At 43.6% G+C, this 19,578-nt stretch overlaps 2 protein-coding genes across 4 annotated transcripts in view; both read left to right on the top strand.

Annotated features, from left to right (window-relative positions):
* The first annotated feature begins 645 nt into the window (after positions 1 to 645).
* On the top strand, positions 646 to 4,123 carry nhlh2 (nescient helix loop helix 2). The gene is made up of 2 exons (XM_080493284.1): positions 646 to 1,168; positions 1,963 to 4,123. The coding sequence occupies exon 2, from the start codon at positions 2,003 to 2,005 to the stop codon at positions 2,372 to 2,374; it is 372 nt and encodes a 123-aa protein (XP_080349410.1). The 5' UTR covers positions 646 to 1,168; positions 1,963 to 2,002; the 3' UTR covers positions 2,375 to 4,123.
* Positions 4,124 to 12,679: 8,556 nt separating this feature from the next.
* LOC308127924 (vang-like protein 1) overlaps positions 12,680 to 19,578 on the top strand; it is a 35,747-nt gene continuing 28,848 nt past the window's right edge. For 2 of the 3 annotated variants that reach the window (XM_080493345.1, XM_080493343.1), the window contains exons 1-2: positions 12,680 to 12,759; positions 18,473 to 18,701. In XM_080493345.1, the coding sequence (XP_080349471.1) occupies positions 18,631 to 18,701 (71 nt within the window). In that variant the 5' untranslated portion in view covers positions 12,680 to 12,759; positions 18,473 to 18,630. Of the gene's footprint in view, positions 12,760 to 15,304; positions 15,392 to 18,472; positions 18,702 to 19,578 lie in introns of those variants that run through there. The other variant, XM_080493344.1, reaches the window with a different exon arrangement.

The raw sequence follows: 19,578 nt of genomic DNA, 5'->3' as shown, positions 1-19,578 counted from the left end.
CTCTTTCTGTGAGAGAAACCAAAAAAATAAACAATAATATTGCATCTAATTGAAAAGAATGAATTATGACAAATAACTTTATCTTGGAAAAAACGTACTTCCGCTCAAGTTGAAATTAAACAAATGAAGTGTCTGGTTCAAAAAAGTAAAAATAATATTTCTATTTGTTTTTTTTTTTTCCTTATGTTGACATATCTACTCTTTCTATCCCAAACTAGAGCAATAGTTGAGTTAAATCTGGACATTTTTGATTGGACATGTGACCTTTGAGCTTATGTGAGATGTAAGAGTTAAGATCTCCTCCTCTCTGTTTGCTCTTTAAAAGAAACAGTTTTTTTAATCACTACTATTCATAAAAAATAATGTGAACACGTGCACAAACTCACAACACTAAAACGTATTTCTCGCTCTCTCTCTCTCTCTATTCTTTATCATGCACACATCTCTGCTTTCCCTTTGCCCACCACTCCCACGGGAGGCAGAGCGCTTGAGGGCTGAGGGGCGTGAGGAGAGAGGGAGGAGGTGAGGAGGAGGAGGAGGAGGAGGAGGAGGCGGTGTTAGACAATACCATTCCTCAAATATATTCCATCCCCCCCTGTCCATGAAGTGAGCCTTTATTAGTCAGGATCGTTTGGATCTTATCTCGCATATGACACTCGGTGGAAGAGGAGAGGAGAGAGAGATCGGAGCGGATTATCTGCGACCTGCCTTCCGATCCGCGGCTCCTTGACACGGGAGAGCCTCGCTTATCTCGCCCCCCTTTCATCCGCATCTTCCACAGGCGGATGGACGAGTAGCCCTGGCTGCACTTTCTACCAACATTATCTGGTCATCTATTGTCTCCCGTCTCCGGGATCACACGGGGGCGCGCGCTGATCCCAGATCATCAGCATTACTACACTTTCTCTGCTGCGTAACGACCGAGACTCCGGACCCACGTCTCCATGCTTTGACCCCCCCCACTCATTTACATGTTGCAAGTTCACAGCTGAAAAAGTCCAAATAAGTCTTTGGTTGTTGTTTTTGTTTGTTTTTTCCTCTGCACCTGAAGATCTGAATGATTGTTTGTCCGGTGGAATATGAGTTAATCTGGAGTTGAAGCTCCGCTCAAGAGCGTTTCAAACATCATTTCAAGAAAAACAGAATTGACTCCGAACTCTTTGTCAAGGTGAGTCCAAAATGTTTTTTTGTTTTTATTGTACATCCACTTCAATAATTCAACACGCAACAATCTGCTATATTTAGAGACTTTTGGATTTGTAATTTATATTTATGTATTAAATATCATTTTAATTCTCATTGATTTTGCCAAAAAAACAACAGCAAGAAACAAACAAACAGAATAGCTCCAATAATGTGTTGTCCAGCAGATGTCAACATTATTTTTGCCGTCTTCTGCCTCCATGCTGTCAAGTCACTGTGGCCTCAGCCAAGCAGATGTGTTCATCACACTGTGACAGATGGCCAATTCTGATTATGGTAATTCACAATAAAAAGGGGAGTTTCTTCTTCAAAAGTCTTCACAACTTCAATTATATAAAATTAACAAAAAATCCAGAACAAATAAAGATGCACTTTAAAAATCTAAATATGCGTATTCTCCTGATTATTTGACAGTTTTTTGGGGCCTGCACTGCACATTTATGGAGCTATTTATTATTTATAGTGTTTAATGTTATTACGCAACGGCTGCGTCAGGAGTAATGGAGGGGCCATTTAGTTGGAACCCATGTGGGAGCTTTCATCAATAATGATAATAATAATAATAATAATAATAACAATAATAACAACAATAATAAAATTATTATTATTAATAATAATAATAGTCAATTTGGACTTGTTTTTTTAGTGTGAAAAATTATACGAATGCGTTGTAGATTTATAAAAGCAACTCAATATAAATATTGTAAAATTGCCCATGGATCCTATCAGAAGTGAGTTTAATGCCTGTCCATCCCGCAGCTTCTTCCGGAGGACAGACTGCAAACACCGGCCATTAAAAATGATGCTGAGCCCGGACCAGACGGAGACCGACCTGTCCTGGACCCAGTCCGACCCGGAGACCTTGCTCAACGGCCTCAGGTCCGTCGGCTGCACCTCGGACGAGCCGACGGAGGGTGAGGAGAGGGCCAAGTGTAAATCCGATCAGCCCCTGAGCAGGGAGGAGAAGAGGAGGCGGAGGAGGGCCACGGCCAAGTACCGCTCGGCCCACGCCACCAGGGAGCGAATCCGGGTGGAGGCGTTCAACGTGGCCTTCGCGGAGCTGAGGAAATTACTGCCCACCTTGCCCCCGGACAAGAAACTCTCCAAGATCGAGATCCTCAGACTCGCTATATGCTACATCTCCTATCTCAATCACGTGTTGGATGTCTGAACGTGTGCCACACTCATGTACACACACACACACACACACACACACACACACACACACACACACACACACACACACACACACACACACACACACACACACACACACACACACACACACACACACACACACACACACACACACACACACACACACATTTACCAGAGTTTGGGTCGGGTGGAGGCTGGACTGGGGCGCGCGCTGGGCGGGTATGCCAAGGTTAGCAGGAGGATATTTATGTAGTGAGCAGTATTTGTCCAGCTGAAATCTGGCAAAAATTCAAACAAAACAAAAAGTCCTGAAATGTTGCGAGTGTCAGAGACTCTTTTCATTACAAAAAAGTGTAAAACTGAATAATTCACCTCAGAACAGCTGCTCCAGGAGGGAACTATAATCTGGCTGAGTTATACCAGCTTGTGACTTGAACTGCAAATCCTCATTTGACCTCAGAAACTTTCGCTGTTTCTGCTTTCTAAGAAGCTCAAATCAGTTGACGAATCTTCCCTCCCTGAATCGAACCACCTTCTGTCGGGATGCCGGGACAGAGCGCAGTGTTAGACACGCAGCAGTGCGCAAACTGCGCCCAACAAAAGCCTCAACTTCACCTCAACGACAAGCAACAAGCGCCCAGACCTTGCAGGCTTTGGATGCAATAATGAGATTGACAGTGAGAAGAAGGGGCGACGCAGGAGCCCGCAGGCGTTCATCTCCCCTAAAAAGAGCCACGTTACAGGAGGCAGAGACGCTGTGCTTTCGCACAAACTTTAACACGGTTTTTCCACATTTAATTAAGACGAGAAACATAATTCTGCCTCTTCACCCTCCCGATTTCGCAAAACAAACACTGGGGGCATTTTCCACAACGAAACGAAAGGATGTAAACGAGATAGCTGCTTTAGATCTAGTTTAGAGGATGTTTTCCGTGAAGGAAAGAAAAAAAAAAAAAGATTCAATGCGTAAGTGCCACTTATGACTTATAAAATTGTGACCTTAATCATTTTTTCAAAAGTGTATGGGATTATTTATTTAATTGTGTTGATATTTATTTAATTATTTATGTTGACTTTATAGTCTTTTTTTGTATAAATGTACATGTTGCTTCTATATTTTAGGCTGTGAAATTGAACTTGGAAAGTGATGATGTTCTGCTCTTTTTTAATGGCACTTTCTGTTATTCCATGGCATCATTTCTTTCAGTTTGATGTATGTTTGTTGGGTGTCATCCTCTTTGGTTCGCTTTTAATGTCTATTGTCTATCAATAGCAACGATAAGCACTTCAAGGTGGGGATTCAGCTTCCCCATCAATGTTTTCGTTTCCCTAAACTGTTGTGTTAAGAGGTTGCTCAGTGAATGAATGAATAAAGAATTGGGCTCCTAAAAGGATTAAATTAATTTGACAGAACAATGTCAAAAAGTTAGACTTTAACCTCTTATTTATCTATTTTTTGCTGTGACCAAATAATAATTATTATTTGTAAAATAGTCTGAATTTATTATCTTCATTGTGTTAATGTAATTATCATTATTATTATTTAAATTAACACCTTTATTTATTTTGCGGAAATCCAATAAGTAATTTTCTAGCGAAAGGAGAAAACATATCCTCTATCCAAAGATTTTTTGTCTCTTCAGGGTTGTGTAGGCTACTTGTTGCTTTATGCAGATCTTTTGTAGTAGAGGTATCGTGACAGCTGGTTTCTAATGGACAAACTTTTTCATATTTTCCGGTGTTATTTTTAATTAAAACTGAATTACAGAAATCTACTTGTTGTATTGATTTATTCTTTTTTTCTTTTCTTGGATTAATCACATTTTTTCTGACGTCAGGCCATGTGAACGCGCGTGTCCGGGTTGACACAAGCGTGCGTAAAAGTTCCCGAGCGTTTAAACAAGGCGCACGTATTTATCACACTGTGCAAAAGGTAAAGCGGTAAAACGAGGTTATCATGCACCGCACACAGACACAGTCCGGGCTGAATGAAGCGCACAGAGAGGAGAGAACTCCCCCTGCACATGTGCAGACGCAGTGGTCAGCAGTAAAGGCAGTGGTAGCCTCCATGTGCGCTCCTGGCTGAAAGGCTCCGTCCTTCCCCAGAGAGGGGGCAGGTGTTACTCCAGACGAGCCAAGACAACCAAATTACTGGCCGTCTGGCACCTCCCGTGGGAAACCGCGGTGAGAGAGGAGGGATGGGAGAGATGGAAATTTATGAGCGAGCGAGCCTCGCCGAGATGTAATATTGCCAAATGGTACGAGCCGAGAAGATCCAAATATTTATATTCACTCTCCATATATGCGCCTTTTTTTTTTCAATCGATTGCGCTATAAAAGGCTTAGAAGTTGAGTTACAGAAAGAGGAGACGTGTGAATGCTTTTATCTGAGCCACATTAGATTATCATGAGTGATATCTTTTTTCTTTTTTTTTTCCAACCTCCGGTGGGACTCCAACATTTTAACCCTGGAGATGTCACTGTCAAGCAATATGATGCACAATATAAATAACATTTATCCATCTATCTATCTATCTATCTATCTATCTATCTATCTATCTATCTATCTATCTATCTATCTATCTATCTATCTATCTATCTATCTATCTATCTATCTATCTATCTATCTATCTATCTATCTATCTATCTATCTATCTATCTATCTATCTATCTATCTGTATCTGTCTCTGATCTGTGGTGGCAGCTGCAGCCAGTGAAGGTACAATGTAATGTTCTTTTTCTTTTCAGCACAAGGGCCTCCTGCTTCTCATTCTTTCTATCCAGCATCTGTCACTTTGACAGTCGTCTGCTTCAACTTCTGGTTTCACCTTCACCTGCTTATAACTGCCGAAGTTACTGGGAGTGAAATGTTACTTTTACCTTTGTTGACTGATAATTTCAGGATGATGCAGCTTCTGAAAAACTGAAAACAGGTGCAACCTTGACTTCAGAAAGCTTTTATTTCAGCTTTTCTCTTCATTGTCCAGACTTTAAATTGGCTTGATTCTTGACTATCTATCTTGTACAGCGTTTTGTGAGGCGCTGCAGGTAATCTCAGCTGACGACACGTCTCCAGTCCATCACAGGACAAACCGAGAGACAAACAATCATATTCACAGACAACTTTCTGCAATTTAGAATCACCAGTTGACTTCATGCATATTTACAAGACATGCAGGGAGAACATGCAAACTTTAACGCTGGATATTCTCACAGAGAAGAGCCAGAGCAGGAAGCTTCTCCTCAGACACCAAACAGAGACAAACGTTTAAAACACCGGTGATCTAACAAACCACTAGATTTTTCTACTATTTTAGTTAATGATTGATTTGGAAATGGTTTGACACACCAGAGTTTTCCTCCTATAGACGCAGAGAAAATAAATTAAGATGTAAAACGCAACAAAAGTAATTCAACCGAATCTTTATGTTGATTTATAAAGCAACAGTTTCTCTCCTTCATCGGGTTTTATCAGATTGAAACGAGCTCATAAGAGAAAAAACAAAACAATACAAAGTCAACACTTTTTTTGATTTTAAAATGCTGTGATTCTTTCAGGTTTTGTTGATTGTAAAACTGATATTTGCAGGTATTAGGTTCCTCTCTGTGGTGAGCTCTGCAGCCCAAGTCCTACATCTTTCTCCTGGCGGTGGTGAAGACCCACCACAGGTAAAAAGAGAGATAATCCTGACAATTAATGTACATTTAAAGCAAAGGTGCACGTGTGTGCTGCAGTCTGTGTGTATTTACAAGTAACCGCCTCTTTAACCACGTGTGGGGCTTCATCAGCCTCAAACTGAACTTCTTTCTAGTTTTTATTCTGTGAAAAGTTTCAGCTAAAGAAATCTTCATGTCTCATGTGGTTCCAGGCCGGTTCTCACTCGTCTGCATCTTCAACATGTTGCTTTAGCCCCAAACCAGCAGAACTGCACCACAGAAACTGCTAACATGGCGTCATCAACATTGAGCATCACTTTGAAATGAGCAGATTTTTTTTTTTCCCCCAAAACATTTGTTGCACATTATTCAAACCTGACCGGCCCAACGTTCCAGGCTGCTCGATCAATGCTTTCACCAAGATAAAGAAAAGAACACCAATATGTTGCATCAACAGATTGTCCTCTTCAGAACACAAAACAAGCTCTGTGATTCTGGCATGGCGTGGAGGCAGACTTCTGCTCAAGCTTATTGAATGGAGGAGTCCATCTGTACGTTGCCATGAAGCACTACAAGGCCATTTGTGCTCTTCATCCCAAAAGCTTCCGTAGCATCAGTCCTCTTCAATTTATTCTTTACAAACCCCCCCCACCACCACCACCACCCCCAGAGAAGGGACGCGGGGAGAGCAAAGTGACAGGCGAGGCCCAAACTGCTGAGGGCACTAAGCAGGCTGGCTAACAGTGAGGCCGGTGCACTGTGTGTGTGTGTGTGTGTGTGTGTGTGTGTGTGTGTGTGTGTGTGTGTGTGTGTGTGTGTGTGTGTGTGTGTGTGTGTGTGTGTGTGTGTGTGTGTGTGTGTGTGTGTGTGTGTGTGTGTGTGTGTGTGAGAAAGTACCATGTTTCACCACAACCCCCTTCTCTCCCATCCTTTTTGCACAGTGTGGCTTATGTAATGGCGGAGGCCGAGGAGTGACCATATGTCAGGAGGTGTGTGCAGTTGGCAGGGGATTATACAGCAGCCATTAGCGGCGTTTGGACATCCTCCTCCTCATCATCATTCAGGTATATCCAAAGCCAAGCACACACACACACACACACACACACACACACACACACACACACACACACACACACACACACACACACACACACACACACACACACACACACACACACACACACACACACACAAACACACACACAGACTCCCGTTTAATTCTGAGCGCTGTGTGTAAATTGGACAGGGAGAAAGAGTGTGACAACAAACAGCCATATGCTCACGGTACGAGGAACAGCATTTGGGGCTTTTTGTGCTGCCTCATTTTTTCGCCCTTGTCTTTTATTTTTTATTCGCCATGTCTTTGGGTATTATGGAAGTGTTCTTGTTCAAGGCGAGAACTCCCCTGTCAATATCCCCCACTCCTCCTCCTCCTCCTCCTCCTCCTCCTCCTCTTCCTCCTCCTGCCTCCTCTTCCCCAACTCCCTCTCATAGAGGCGTGTGTTGAGGCGTGCACATCCCTGTGTTTGTGTGTGTGTTTGAGAGAGAGCGAGAGAAAGAGAGAGAGAGCGAGAGAGGTGCTCGTGCTGCAGGAGTACAAAGCCCTGGTCCATGTGTTGAAATGCAGCCCCCGGGATGGGCCGCATTATCCCTGCCTACTTCACCAGCAGGGTCCCGGGGCTCGAGCTGGCTCGTGGCCCTTTGTCTCCAAACAGATGGAAATGGGCAGAGGAGAGGAGAAGTGGAGAGTCAGAGAGAGAGAGAGAGAGAGAGAGAGAGAGAGAGAGAGGTGGGGAGGTGGGGAGGTGGAGGGGGTGGATGGAGGGAAGGGAGAAAAACTCAGTCTGTTCTCATTAAGGGCTGCATTGAAGGAGACGTCCCCCCCCCCCCATACACACACACACACACACACACACACACACACACACACACACACCCTGCCACAATGCGTCAGCAGCCGTGGACCCCCCCCCCCTCATTCAAGCTCACGCTCAGACCATCTGTACCGCACGGCCTGTCATAAGGTGTGTGTACATGCATTCGGGCCCCGGCACACGGCCCAATCTGGCGAGTTAAAATGGTCATATTCAATGGGCCTCAATTTGGTTAAGATCTTTGAAATCCAATTGTTGGACCCTTTGTGGCGGACGTCTCATTGGTTCTGAGTCACCCTGAGTCAGAGGGGGAGTTTATTCAACATCCTGCTGTCCCCCCTTTTTTAAGCCTCGGCGGGCACTTGAGGATTCAGATTTATAATTAGTGAATCATAAAGATATTAAGGAAGAATTATCTTCACTTTAATCCCGTTATTATTCCCGAGAAATCAATTAATTGCTCTTCACTTCCCCGTTGTGACCTTAAGACCTCACGTTACTTCAGATCAACAATGTCAGGGCTGCAACTGATTATTACTTCATTCTCATCAGCTTTCTTCCCCACGTTTGCATGATAAAGTCGTATTCTTTACCTGATATTTGAGGTCAATCCTCTTATCCACAAGATCTGAATATACAGGCAACACATGTATTTCAGTCATTTTGGTTGGACCCATGTGGTCTTCTTAATTGAAATATGAAGAATTGAGGGAAGAATGCTTTCTACATACGAATCCGTTATTGCACACTGCTAAGAGGACAGCATGTATAAAAGGCAACAGGTGACACTTTTTTATTCATCTATCGGTTATTTTTGTTTCCACTGACTTTGGTGGATCGAAAGTCACAAGCTGGACATTGTAGGAAGGTCGCGAAAATTCTCCAAACTCAAATATATTAATTCTTCTGTCATGCGTGACAAAGAAAGACATTTCCACATTAGAGGCCTTGGAAAACTGTTTTCCCCCCGTTGTGCTTGAAAGTTACTGATGATGTTAAACTGGTGTCCTCCAGCATTGCTCTCAGTTTTTGTTCTGTTTCCTTGACATTTGCAAGGCTATTCCACCTGTAAAGTCCCTCAGAAAACAGCAACACACCGTGTGTAAAGGGAGAAAAAAAACATTCTGTTGTATTGCAACTTTAAGAAACAATGAATTCAGACTGATTGTTTGGAGTAATCAAGCCAAGCTTCTGGGGCCCTTGGGGCTCCTCCTCCCACAGTCACTTTAAATATAGTTGCTTTTTTTTTCCATTTCAGAATATGTTAAAGTTTTTATTTTCTGCTGCACTTTTTTAGCGAGAAGCTCAAATGAAGGAAGGCTCATTTTGCTCAGACTCTAAGTTGCGACATTTGCAATTTTGTGGAGAAACCAACCTGGTCATAGAAAAACACACTTCTGTATAATAATAAGAGGGTCTGCAAGATCCGTGCTGAATTTTGATTGGCTCTCTGATTTAGCTGAGCAGCGATGGAAAGGAGAAATCTGTACATTGCCAGTTTAGTAAATTAAAATTAAATGTGCATTCTGAATTATTATGATTATAATAATAATAATAATTCATATTATTATTATTAATATATATATAATGAATATTCATTTCGATATTTTCGTTCACAGATCAGAAAAACCTTTTCTTTTCCCTTTTAGAGTCTGAATATTCCTCAATAAATATGCGTAAAGGTTTCCAGACGCATTCTTTTCAAAAGTTTCTCCAGACGAAGGAAAACGGTTTGAGGCCTGAATTGCCTCCGACTGAATGATTAGAACGTGTGAAGGCAGGACTGAGTGAACTCCTGCATTCATCCTGGTCCCGCATGTATGCGTGTGGCCTCATAAAGCGCGTCTCTTCCCACTTCGTCTTCATTTTTACGCGCTTTCATTTTTCTCCTCTATTTACCGAAAACCCCTCTAAACTCATAAACTGCGTGTCTTTGGGGAGGGATCCATCCATCTTCCGGACACCAAATTGAATTGATTTCACGAGACCCCCCCATCTCGCCTCCTCAATGAGCGCCATCTGCGCGCGCCCCTCGCTTTTCAAAACACGTGAAAAGTGACAGCACGCGCCGCACGCCGCTGTAGTCAGAGCACGCGCCTGCTTCCCATTCAGCTGTGTAATGTGATTACACTGCAGCTGATTGATTCACACATCGGATAAGACGACTTTTGTGTCGTTTGTTTGTTTGTTTGTATTTTTATTTTTAAATGTTTCATATATTCAAAATGTTCATACATTCATACATGTTGTGCGTTATTCAATTAAAGACAGTGGATAGGACGCATGCAGAGCATTGATGTGCTTTTTTCAAGTTTGCAGTGAAGCTGTTGTGGCTTTATTTCACCACTAGGTGGCGCACTAATCCAAATCTAGCTGTTGAAGCAGAAAGTCAGGAGGAGAAAAAAGATTCATTCAGATAAATTGTGCTCAATACAGACAGATAAAGACGGCATTCTCGAAATTATATGTCTTTTTCTGCATTTACCTGTTTATTAGTTATTTATCAGTGTTTTATGGACTTCTGTCTTACATGATCTTATATCTTTTTATTTCACTTCAATTTTCTTTGAGTGCTATATGTACATAAGTGTCTCATTACAGACATTAAGAAGTACAATAAATCATTACCAGGATTAAAACATGGTAACAGTAAATATAAGAAATTGGATTCGCAGCATGAATTAGGTGATTAGTTGCATTTCCACAAAAGATCAAAATATGAAATTCAACCAAATACATATATTTGAAAATATGTAGAATTATGCAGAACTAAACCTCTCACATCATTCTAAAAATTTACAAAGGTAAGAAAATAACACATCACATTAATATAACCAAACCTTTTATAATTTCTATTCTGAATTTGTATTTTGATGCTGATTGAGATTTAGACTCGCAGCCTCCGTCTTCCATCCCCCCACCGTTCACACTCGCAGGACTGGTGTTTATTTGACCCTCCATTGGGAAAAAGGAGGTAAGCTCAGGGGTCGTGTCCCAGTCATGACCTCCATTGTGTTTCTGGAGGGGATGAGATATATCTAGAGTGTGTGCGCGTGTGTGTGTGTGTGTGTGTGTGTGTGTGTGTGTGTGTGTGTGTGTGTGTGTGTGTGTGTGTGTGTGTGTGTGTGTGTGTGTGTGTGTGTGTGTGTGTGTGAGGCTGCAGTTCAAAGGAGGACAGAATATTGATTCATATACAGCTGTGTAATTGCTGGAGGCATCTGTTGCCTGGCGGTGTGTGTTTGGAGCGTGAATGAACTGGCCCGTGCCCCTTTTGTCCTGCGACACAATAGATGAAGAGCTGCAACACCAACAGAGAAATGTGAAATCAATTGGTGGGGAATGTTTGTTGTGATTGATTTTTTTTTTTTTCCAACTCATTGGTAACCTTCATCCAAACAGATATACTCGTTGAGGTTAAAGGTGCCTTATTGGTGAATTCTGATACCCTCTGTGTAATTACATGCATGTGAGAGATTGAAGCATTATTTGCTCTGTTTTAGTTATATAAAAGCCCTCGCGCTCATATAAGGCTCGAGGAAAGAGATCGCTGTTTGTTTACATTTTCTGTGAAGAGGCTCCTTCAAGGCCTCACTGACTTCATTGTGTCTCTTTCACTGACTGTGTCCAAGTCAGATCACTATCTGCTATCTGCTGCTGCTCCGAGCGAGCCGCTGACAACTGTTTATCTTTTTAAGCATCAATGGCTATGAGGAAAACATTGGCTGTTTGTGTGGGACTGAAGGAGAAAAGAGGCAGGTGCTTTATGCTGTTGTCTTTTTTTTTTTTTTTTTTTAACTCTGTGGGTTAATTAAAGCTTCACAGATCCTCCAGTTCTTTTGTTCTTAACATCCAAAGATGTTGCGTCTTAATTGCATTGCAGCATCCGTTCAGATGATTCCATGTGGGACAGCAAGTGATGGAAATGGGAAACTGCTGTGCTTCATTGGAGGACATCGCCACTGTGAGTATTTATTTCCTGAACACCTTAATGGAATTCCTTTCACTTGGTTAACTGGCATTGATGTGCCTCCATGCAGTCGTGTCATATTTACCTGCTGAAGTAGGAAAAACCTTGTAAAGTGTGTACTGTACTTTTTTATTTTAGTAGTTGTAGTTACATCTGACACAATGAGAAGCATTTAAAATAAAAACTATTTTTTATGGATTATGAAATGTTCTCCAAACACCTGCATGCTGCTGTTTATGAGCTTTTAGTCCCACCAAATTTCAATTTTGTTGTTGAACCCTATGGAGCTATTTTGATTTTAAGACTTATTTCAGTTGTTTAAGAAGTCCCCACAAAACATGTGAAATAACATGTATTTATTACAGTGCTTTTACCTCTTGAAGAACTGCAGTTATTCTGTCATTTTAGGATAGCATCTTATAATTCCTTCTGATATTTACTTTAAATCAGCAGAGCCCTGTCAGGTTTACATTTTAACCAACTTGTGAGGCTACTTACAGTCATATAAGGCCAAGATTTATTTTCTGGATAAATTACCGCCTCTCATTATTAAAGGAGAAGTAAACAAAATGATCTGTTGCCGAGTTAAAACCCTACAATTACCCCCTCCCCTGTACACACATCATTACTGTAATGAAGCAGCTCATGGTGCAGCAGGGAGTCCTCCTGCCTCGGTCGCCCCCTGGCGGTGCGTCCCGGTGCTGCAGCCCCTGTCACGTCGAGAAGCTCTGCCCCTTGTGAAATTCCTGCCTGCCGCGCCGTGCCGTGCCGTGCCGGGGTGATCCCTGCTGTTACCAGGCAGCTCAGACTCCGGCCGACCGTGAGCTGTGGGCAAAACTTCTTTTATAGCCCGCGGATAAATGATCAACCCCGGGGAACGAATTCTCCACCGACTGGAGGGTGAGTGTGCCATAGCGCCTCTTGTCATGTGTGTGCTGCAGATGTGGAGTGTGCGTGTGTGTGTGTGTGTGTGTGTGTGTGTGTGTGTGTGTGTGTGTGTGTGTGTGTGTGTGTGTGTGCATACTGTCTTTAAGCCTGTAGCGCTCACTAATGCAGGTTACCGTGTCTCCCCGCTGCCGCGGTGTGAGTGAGTGTGTTCGGTGAAGCAGTGAACACGCCCTAGATTACCTGTATGGAGAAGGAACAACTTCATTTGAATGTCTTCAAACTGCACAGCGACGCGGACTGGGAAAACTTACGCCTATTCCTCAATATTTCGAGACTTTTTATTTTTTTATTTTCAACAGAACTCTCGCAGCGTCTTTTCTTCCCAAACAGCAGAAAGTGTCAGAGGTAGGGAAGTGAAGCGTCGCAGCTCAGCTGGAAGCTGAAACCTGCGGCGGACCGATACGTTGTAAGCGTCGGAAAACCTCCGTGAAAACACACCGTGGACTCCCGGACCGGTGTGCGAGCTCCGCGGCTCGTTGTGGGCTTCCAGCCGGCCCCCTCCACGCTCCTGCAGGAGGGGGGGCTCCCAGGCCCCGCTGCAGCCGGGGACTTTCCTGCCTGCAGGTCCGCCTGTCAGCCGGGTCACTCAGGTAGGGGCTGGGTGGGAGAACTGCTCTGGAGCTCCACCTGGATCAGTGCTGGGTCAAGTCGCAGTGTGGTTCATTTCTATCGTTTTAAGGTGTAGCTTCACTTTACTGGAGCCTCTGCTCGTCTCTGTCCTGCTTATTACATTTATTCAAGTGAAAAATAATGGAATGGAAAAAGTAGACAGTGCAGATTTCCATGTGAAACAACTTATACGTGGATTGACAGGAGTGTGCAGCATCTCCTTTCCTTTGTTTCTCATTTAAAAAGTCCATCAAACGTTTGTGTTGACACCTGCAGGAGCTTTTTGGCTGTTGTTGCCTTGTTCAACAGTTCAGGGTATTTTTGTCGTTGCAGATTTCTTTCATAATACTTTGAGCATTTTTAGTGAATGATTAGTCACATTCCCAGACAGTTTAACACCCAGAGCCGTTTACTAGATCACCAGGATGTTGTCGGATGTTCTGAGTCTGTTAGGAGGGATTCAGGGTTTGATTTATTCAGTTTGCTTGAGTCACTGACAGCAGATAGGAAACATATTCTGACACAAACACACTCTTTTTCCTCAGAGATATACTTCAGTAATACACCAACTTCAGTTGTTTTTGCTGTATTTCTTAGTTTCTAAGTGTGTGTGATATTTTCAGGAGCTGGCTGGGAATAACAAAAGTGTTCTATGAGAATGAAGTTTCGGACTTTGGTTTCTTCTCTGTGGAGCCGAGTTGCTGCAACACATTAATATAGGTGTCATTACAACGATACCCTGCTATTGTAACCTGTATAACATGTTGTTTGTCCTATAAACAAACAACAGCAAACAGCCTCACCTCCAGCTAACGCTGTCACCAGCCACTGCTTTATTGACGGACTGCTTAGGGTCAGCATGGACTGGTTGCCTAGCAACAGCAGCACCAAAATACAACAGGTAAAGGCCAGCTCAGTAATAAGGTTTGGAGTTCGTCATTAAGATAAACTGTTCACTGATTCTGCTGTTTAATTATCAAGCAGCACAAAATAATCTGTCTGTTATTGGACATGGGAGTTTGTAATACAACGTCCAGTGTCTTAAAATATAAAAGTAGACCCCTGGGCTTTCTCTTAGAGCTGACTCGATGTCTGAGGGCCTCGGTTCGGTTGACATTTGAGGAATGCTGATTGAATTCCACAGAGTTAATGGCCCTCGTTCGCTCAGCGAGCACGCTGACCTGGCCTGGAGACTCGCTCGTCTCCTGACCTGTCCCGGCCCGCCTCGTGACGGCGGCCTTCGTCGGCGTTCCTCCATCCACCAGCTGAAGTGAAGTCATTATTTTGCACGAGCTCTCTCATTACAGCACACAGAGACGTGTTATAGTAGTGATAATAGAGGCAGCGCTATGAGGGAGGAGGTGGGAAACAGAGGCGGGCCAACCAGCTTCTTTATATTTTTTTTATCATCATTACGGGTCTATTTGCCTTGTAAATCCACCTGAACTGTAATTATTCGGGACTTTTTCTTGTGTTCAAATGGATATTGTGCCTTCAAAGACATGCAGATCAAACACTTTTTGTTCACTTCAGTGCTGTGGAAGGGAAAGAAACGGATGAGCGGCTTGCCTGAAAGGAGGCTCTGGATGCAAACACGACGGATCATCTTATCTGGCTCATTAGATGCTTAATTTGCCGCTTTGCACAGTGAAGCCACTGTTTCTGCTCAGAGGTTTCCGAGCAGGTCAGCTTGGCGGTTCAGTGGCTTCAGTCGGGGCTTGGCTGTTTCTCGGGGCTGAAAAAGTTCACCGGTGTGTCACGGGGTCAGTCAGTCTAGCGGGTTGTGAGTCAAACCATGTGCTTCCTGGAGTTTCTCTAAACGGCTTCGCAGAAAGGTCGGTGTCGTAAATTACTCTTAATCAGCCCGAGCTGCAGCTGCAGACAGCTGGACTGAAATGTCAGATATTTTGTTGAGGTCAGATCTTCTGCGGCCTTATCGGAGGCACCAGGATTCAGCTTTCGAGTGGATTCACTTGTAGGTGAAGTTTAACGTTCTATGTAATTAATGAGAAATCATAATTAGTGAGTTAGAAAAGCTAAAACCTTCCAGGGTCTCTTGGTTGTTTTGGTTAAAAGACCTTATTTTTTTATAGTTTCATAGTCCAAGCAGTGACATCATTTTCTGATGCTTCCTATCGGCGCGTACACAAAAAGCCATTCATTTTGTGGCTTAAGTTGTCAGTGACAGCCAGTAGTTAAATATACAGCCGTCAAACTACCATCACAATCCTGGAGAGACATTTTTTTTGTGAGTTTATCATTTGTATTGGTTACATTTTCAATACCTTGTCATTACATTTGTTGATATGCCATCAACTCACCACATGATTAGACGCTCTGTATTGTATCACAGGCTGCTTGCGTTTCAAAATAAGATGGAAAAAAAGCAGACGTCTTTTGAATCTGTCCGTAGCTTTGACCCATAACTTTATTCTGTTGTTGGAAACTCGACTTGTCGCTGCTCACTGTATAATGTCTTGCGTTATATCAGTTTTAGGGTGTTTGTGTCATTCAGGTTGATGGTTTTATGAGAGGCCGTACCCTTCAAGCCCGATTGCTGTGATATAATTGTGCTCTTCCTCGTCTCCTGCTGCCCGCCGCGAGCGTACGCCAGGACTAACAGACAAGCCGGCAGCTCAGCAGGGGGCTTGGATTACTGCAGAGAACCTGTTGGGGCTCCCTCCCCTCCCTCCCCTCCCGCTGCAAGGGATTCCTATTTCAGCTCCAAACTCCAAGTGGTTCCGCTTACCAATTTTCTCTGGCATGGCAAAGACAGAAACCACATGTGAGAACACCCGCGTATATCCTGTTTCACTTCAATATAGACCTCAGAGCCAAGCCTCTCTGCTCCTCACCAGCCGAGCTGGTAAACACAACTTCACACTCCACAGCATCGATCAGCTTGTTGCTCGTTGCTGCACTGCGAGTGAACCTGGACCACGCACTCATTTAACCCCATTAAGCCCTCATTGAGCCGCATGCCCGCGCTGCTAAGAGGATTAAAGCAGGTATTGGAAATGCTTGTGTGATGAGTCCAGGCTGCCTGGCAGACATTGTTGAGAAGGTTCTGTATGTTCCTGCAGGAGGTCAGGCGATGTAACAACCACCCTTCAGATACTGCCACCAGCTTCTCCTGGGCACGTTTTTATGTAGGCAATTGAACAACTTCAATATCAATTTAAAGGTAAAAGACAATAATGAATTCTGATGCATCGTTAGAGAGCGCCTGAGCGTAGGGAGACGTTCAGGTGGAGTTTTGGTGGCGGTCAGAGCCTAACGCTGTCAGTCTGTAATCTAAAGTACTCCGTTTGTGGTTTAAGCTTCTTATTTGGTGTATTTAACACTTGCAGTTCACAGTTAAGCACACTCAGACCCAGACAAGAGTTGTTGTATTTTCACGGATTTTAAAACATTTCTTCCGTTTAACCGTTTGGAGGTTCTTCAACTAGAAAATGATTCACTCCATCTGATTGATAACGGAATCCATTTCAGAAGTGAAAGATCAGAAAAAACTGTTTCTTAATGTTCCGTTTCAAGTGAGAAAAACATATTTAGCCTTGCAACAAACATTATGTTTGAAAATAGAAGAACCTATCGGTGTTCTGGTTCCACAGGTTTTTCTTTACCCTGACATTACGTATTAAAAGTGATTCTTCAGTTGATTTCTGCTTTTATTCTGTCCTGCAAGCTGATCCTCTTTGGTTGAAACGACGCAGCTTGATTTCACTGCAAAATTACATTTCTTCAATCCGTCAATGAAGTTCCCACGCAACAGCAGATAATGATACTTATTAGTGCTTTCACTGAGTTTTTAAGTGCTCGGGATAAATGCTGCTCTAGATTAAAAACGCACCTTTCTGTTTTTCTTTAAACGTGTGTTTTGTTCTCCGTACTTGATGACATGTTTTTGACCTGAGGCTTGTCGAGCTGTGCTACAAAGAAAGTATATTTTTATTTAAGGGGAATTTGTTTGGAAAGCATTAAAATGGAATGAGCATTGTTCTCCTGACTCACCCTGGCGCGTTGCTCTGCTCTAACTTTAGCCGTTAGTAATGAATTTTTCAGTTTATTGAGACTTACGTCAAAACACGTAGCATCAGTTTAAGCACAGTCGGTAAGAAGTTGTACTTATTCTCCTAGATCTCCCTTAATTCTGATTTATTGGCATTGTCAATAATGCACACATTTTCACTACTTACGTCACTCATAGCGTTATTTTTAGGCGACACACGCAGTCATCCACCTCCTTACGTAGACCTCCACGTTGCTTGTCAACAAATAACCGACTTCACCATGTGGGATTCTGTGCAGGTTGTCATCGTGCAAGTTTATGAAATTCTAATCACACTCGCACTAGACCTGCCAGCATATTTATCGAGTGGTAGTGGAATTGACAGCTGGAGCTCGGGGGAGGAAGATAATAGTTGCCATGTGTAAGAATTTATCTTTGTCTGATCGGCATTTTCCTCTGCTATCAAACTAAACTGACAATTAGTTCAATCTATTTTTTTCGGATTGTGGAAGGAAGTGTGTCGTGTGCCATCGCACCGCCCTGAGACACCGCCGTCTCTCTGAACCGTTCCCCCAGCGCACAAACATTTTATCTCTGCCGCTCTCCTGCTGTTTTCATCTCCAAGCTTGTCAGCGTCAGGTTTAGACACTCTGCCGTGTGTCAGAGACTTTAAACTGCCTGCGAACAACAGTTGGCAGCTGCGTGGGAATAAGAGTAAATTGCTGCTTCAGTGGCAGCCGCACTTCTTTTATCTGGAGCGCTCAGCTGGAGTGTAATCTCCTGAGAGCTGCTTGCAATGTAAAGTGTTGACACTGTGCAGGTTGGCAGCGAGGAGACACTGATTGTAATGCAGCTGCAGATGGAAACAGGCGATTGGTAGCATTTATGCATGAGGAGGAAAATAGATATGATGAAAACGCCTGATGTGACTTGAATCGATGATTTGGTCTTCAGCTCACGTCTGTCTGCAGCAGTCAGATGTGAGCAGTTTTCCCAGATGTTTCACCGTTTAAATTCAAATGTTTCTGTCCGCCCCCCCCCCAGGTTGATGTTTCCTCACCGGGACACCCTCAGGGTCGCTTTCAAGCCTGACTGCGGACACTTCGCCACCCCCGCCGGCCCCAGTGACCGTCAGTAGCTCGACGAGACGAGTCCAGCCGCGTCGAGCAACCGCCGCGTCGCCGGAGCCAGATTGCGTCACCATGGATACAGAGTCCACCTACTCGGGCTACTCCTACTACTCCGGGCGCTCCCGGGGATCCCACAGGCACAGGTGACGTGGAATCCTGCTTGTCAATGATGGTCTCTCTCGTGGCGCCACGTCTGTGTGGAAAAGGTGTTTTTCTGGAGTTTCAGTTGCACTTTGACTTCACTGACCTGGAGCTGAACTTAACAGTCATTTAATATTTCTCATTGATTAGTGCAAGTACACGCCGCACCTACGTCTTATTCTACGTATTAGCAGCCTTAATATTACTTTTAAGTCTACTCATAAAGAAATCTGAAAAGCCCATTAACCTTGGCTGCGGTTGCTATGGAAAAGATGTGAGTCACAGCTGTAACCAATTAAAAGCTCTTTTTGTCGCCAATGTGATGAACTTATGAGTTACGATGGCTGATTCAAAGGTGACTCACATTCTCAAAGTACTGAAGCACTTCTGGTTGTTGAAGCTGTGACTCATGAAAAGTTTGAAGAAATGTTAAGGTTGTTGTTAAAAGTTACCTGCAGTATTACTGTACAGCCTGGGAATATTTTGAAGATACCACAACCTTGTGCTCCCTGCGGCATTATCTTAGAAATCTTCTGGGCTTGCACAAGGTGATAAATTCATTTTGAACGATGAAGGAGCATCTTCACCACCGTTTGGAGAAACCTGGCCTGATGATTATTCAGATTTCTTATGAAGATGAACAGACTGAATCAGAAGTTTTCCTCCAGTTCTCACAGTTATTCTGCTGGTGTTCACACACTGTCCCTCTGTGCTGATCCGTCCTCTCGTGTGTCTCCGTCGGAGCCGGCAGCTCGTGGAGGCGCATTAGTCTGTCAGCGGTGAAACCAGCGCGGCTGACAGGCCTCAGGAAGGCATCAGGAGACAGGTGCTGAGGAGGCCCGGCTGACTGATGGCTCAGCGGATACGCCGAGAGCCTGA

Source organism: Lipophrys pholis, assembly GCF_963383615.2.
Source record: "Lipophrys pholis genome assembly, chromosome: 23".
Lineage (NCBI taxonomy): Eukaryota > Metazoa > Chordata > Actinopteri > Blenniiformes > Blenniidae > Lipophrys > Lipophrys pholis.
This window is presented reverse-complemented; position numbering and strand designations above follow the sequence as displayed.

Excerpts from the sequence above, each read along its gene's own strand:
- nhlh2 (XM_080493284.1), top strand. The coding sequence starts at position 2,003 with ATGATGCTGAGCCCGGACCAGACGGAGACCGACCTGTCCTGGACCCAG.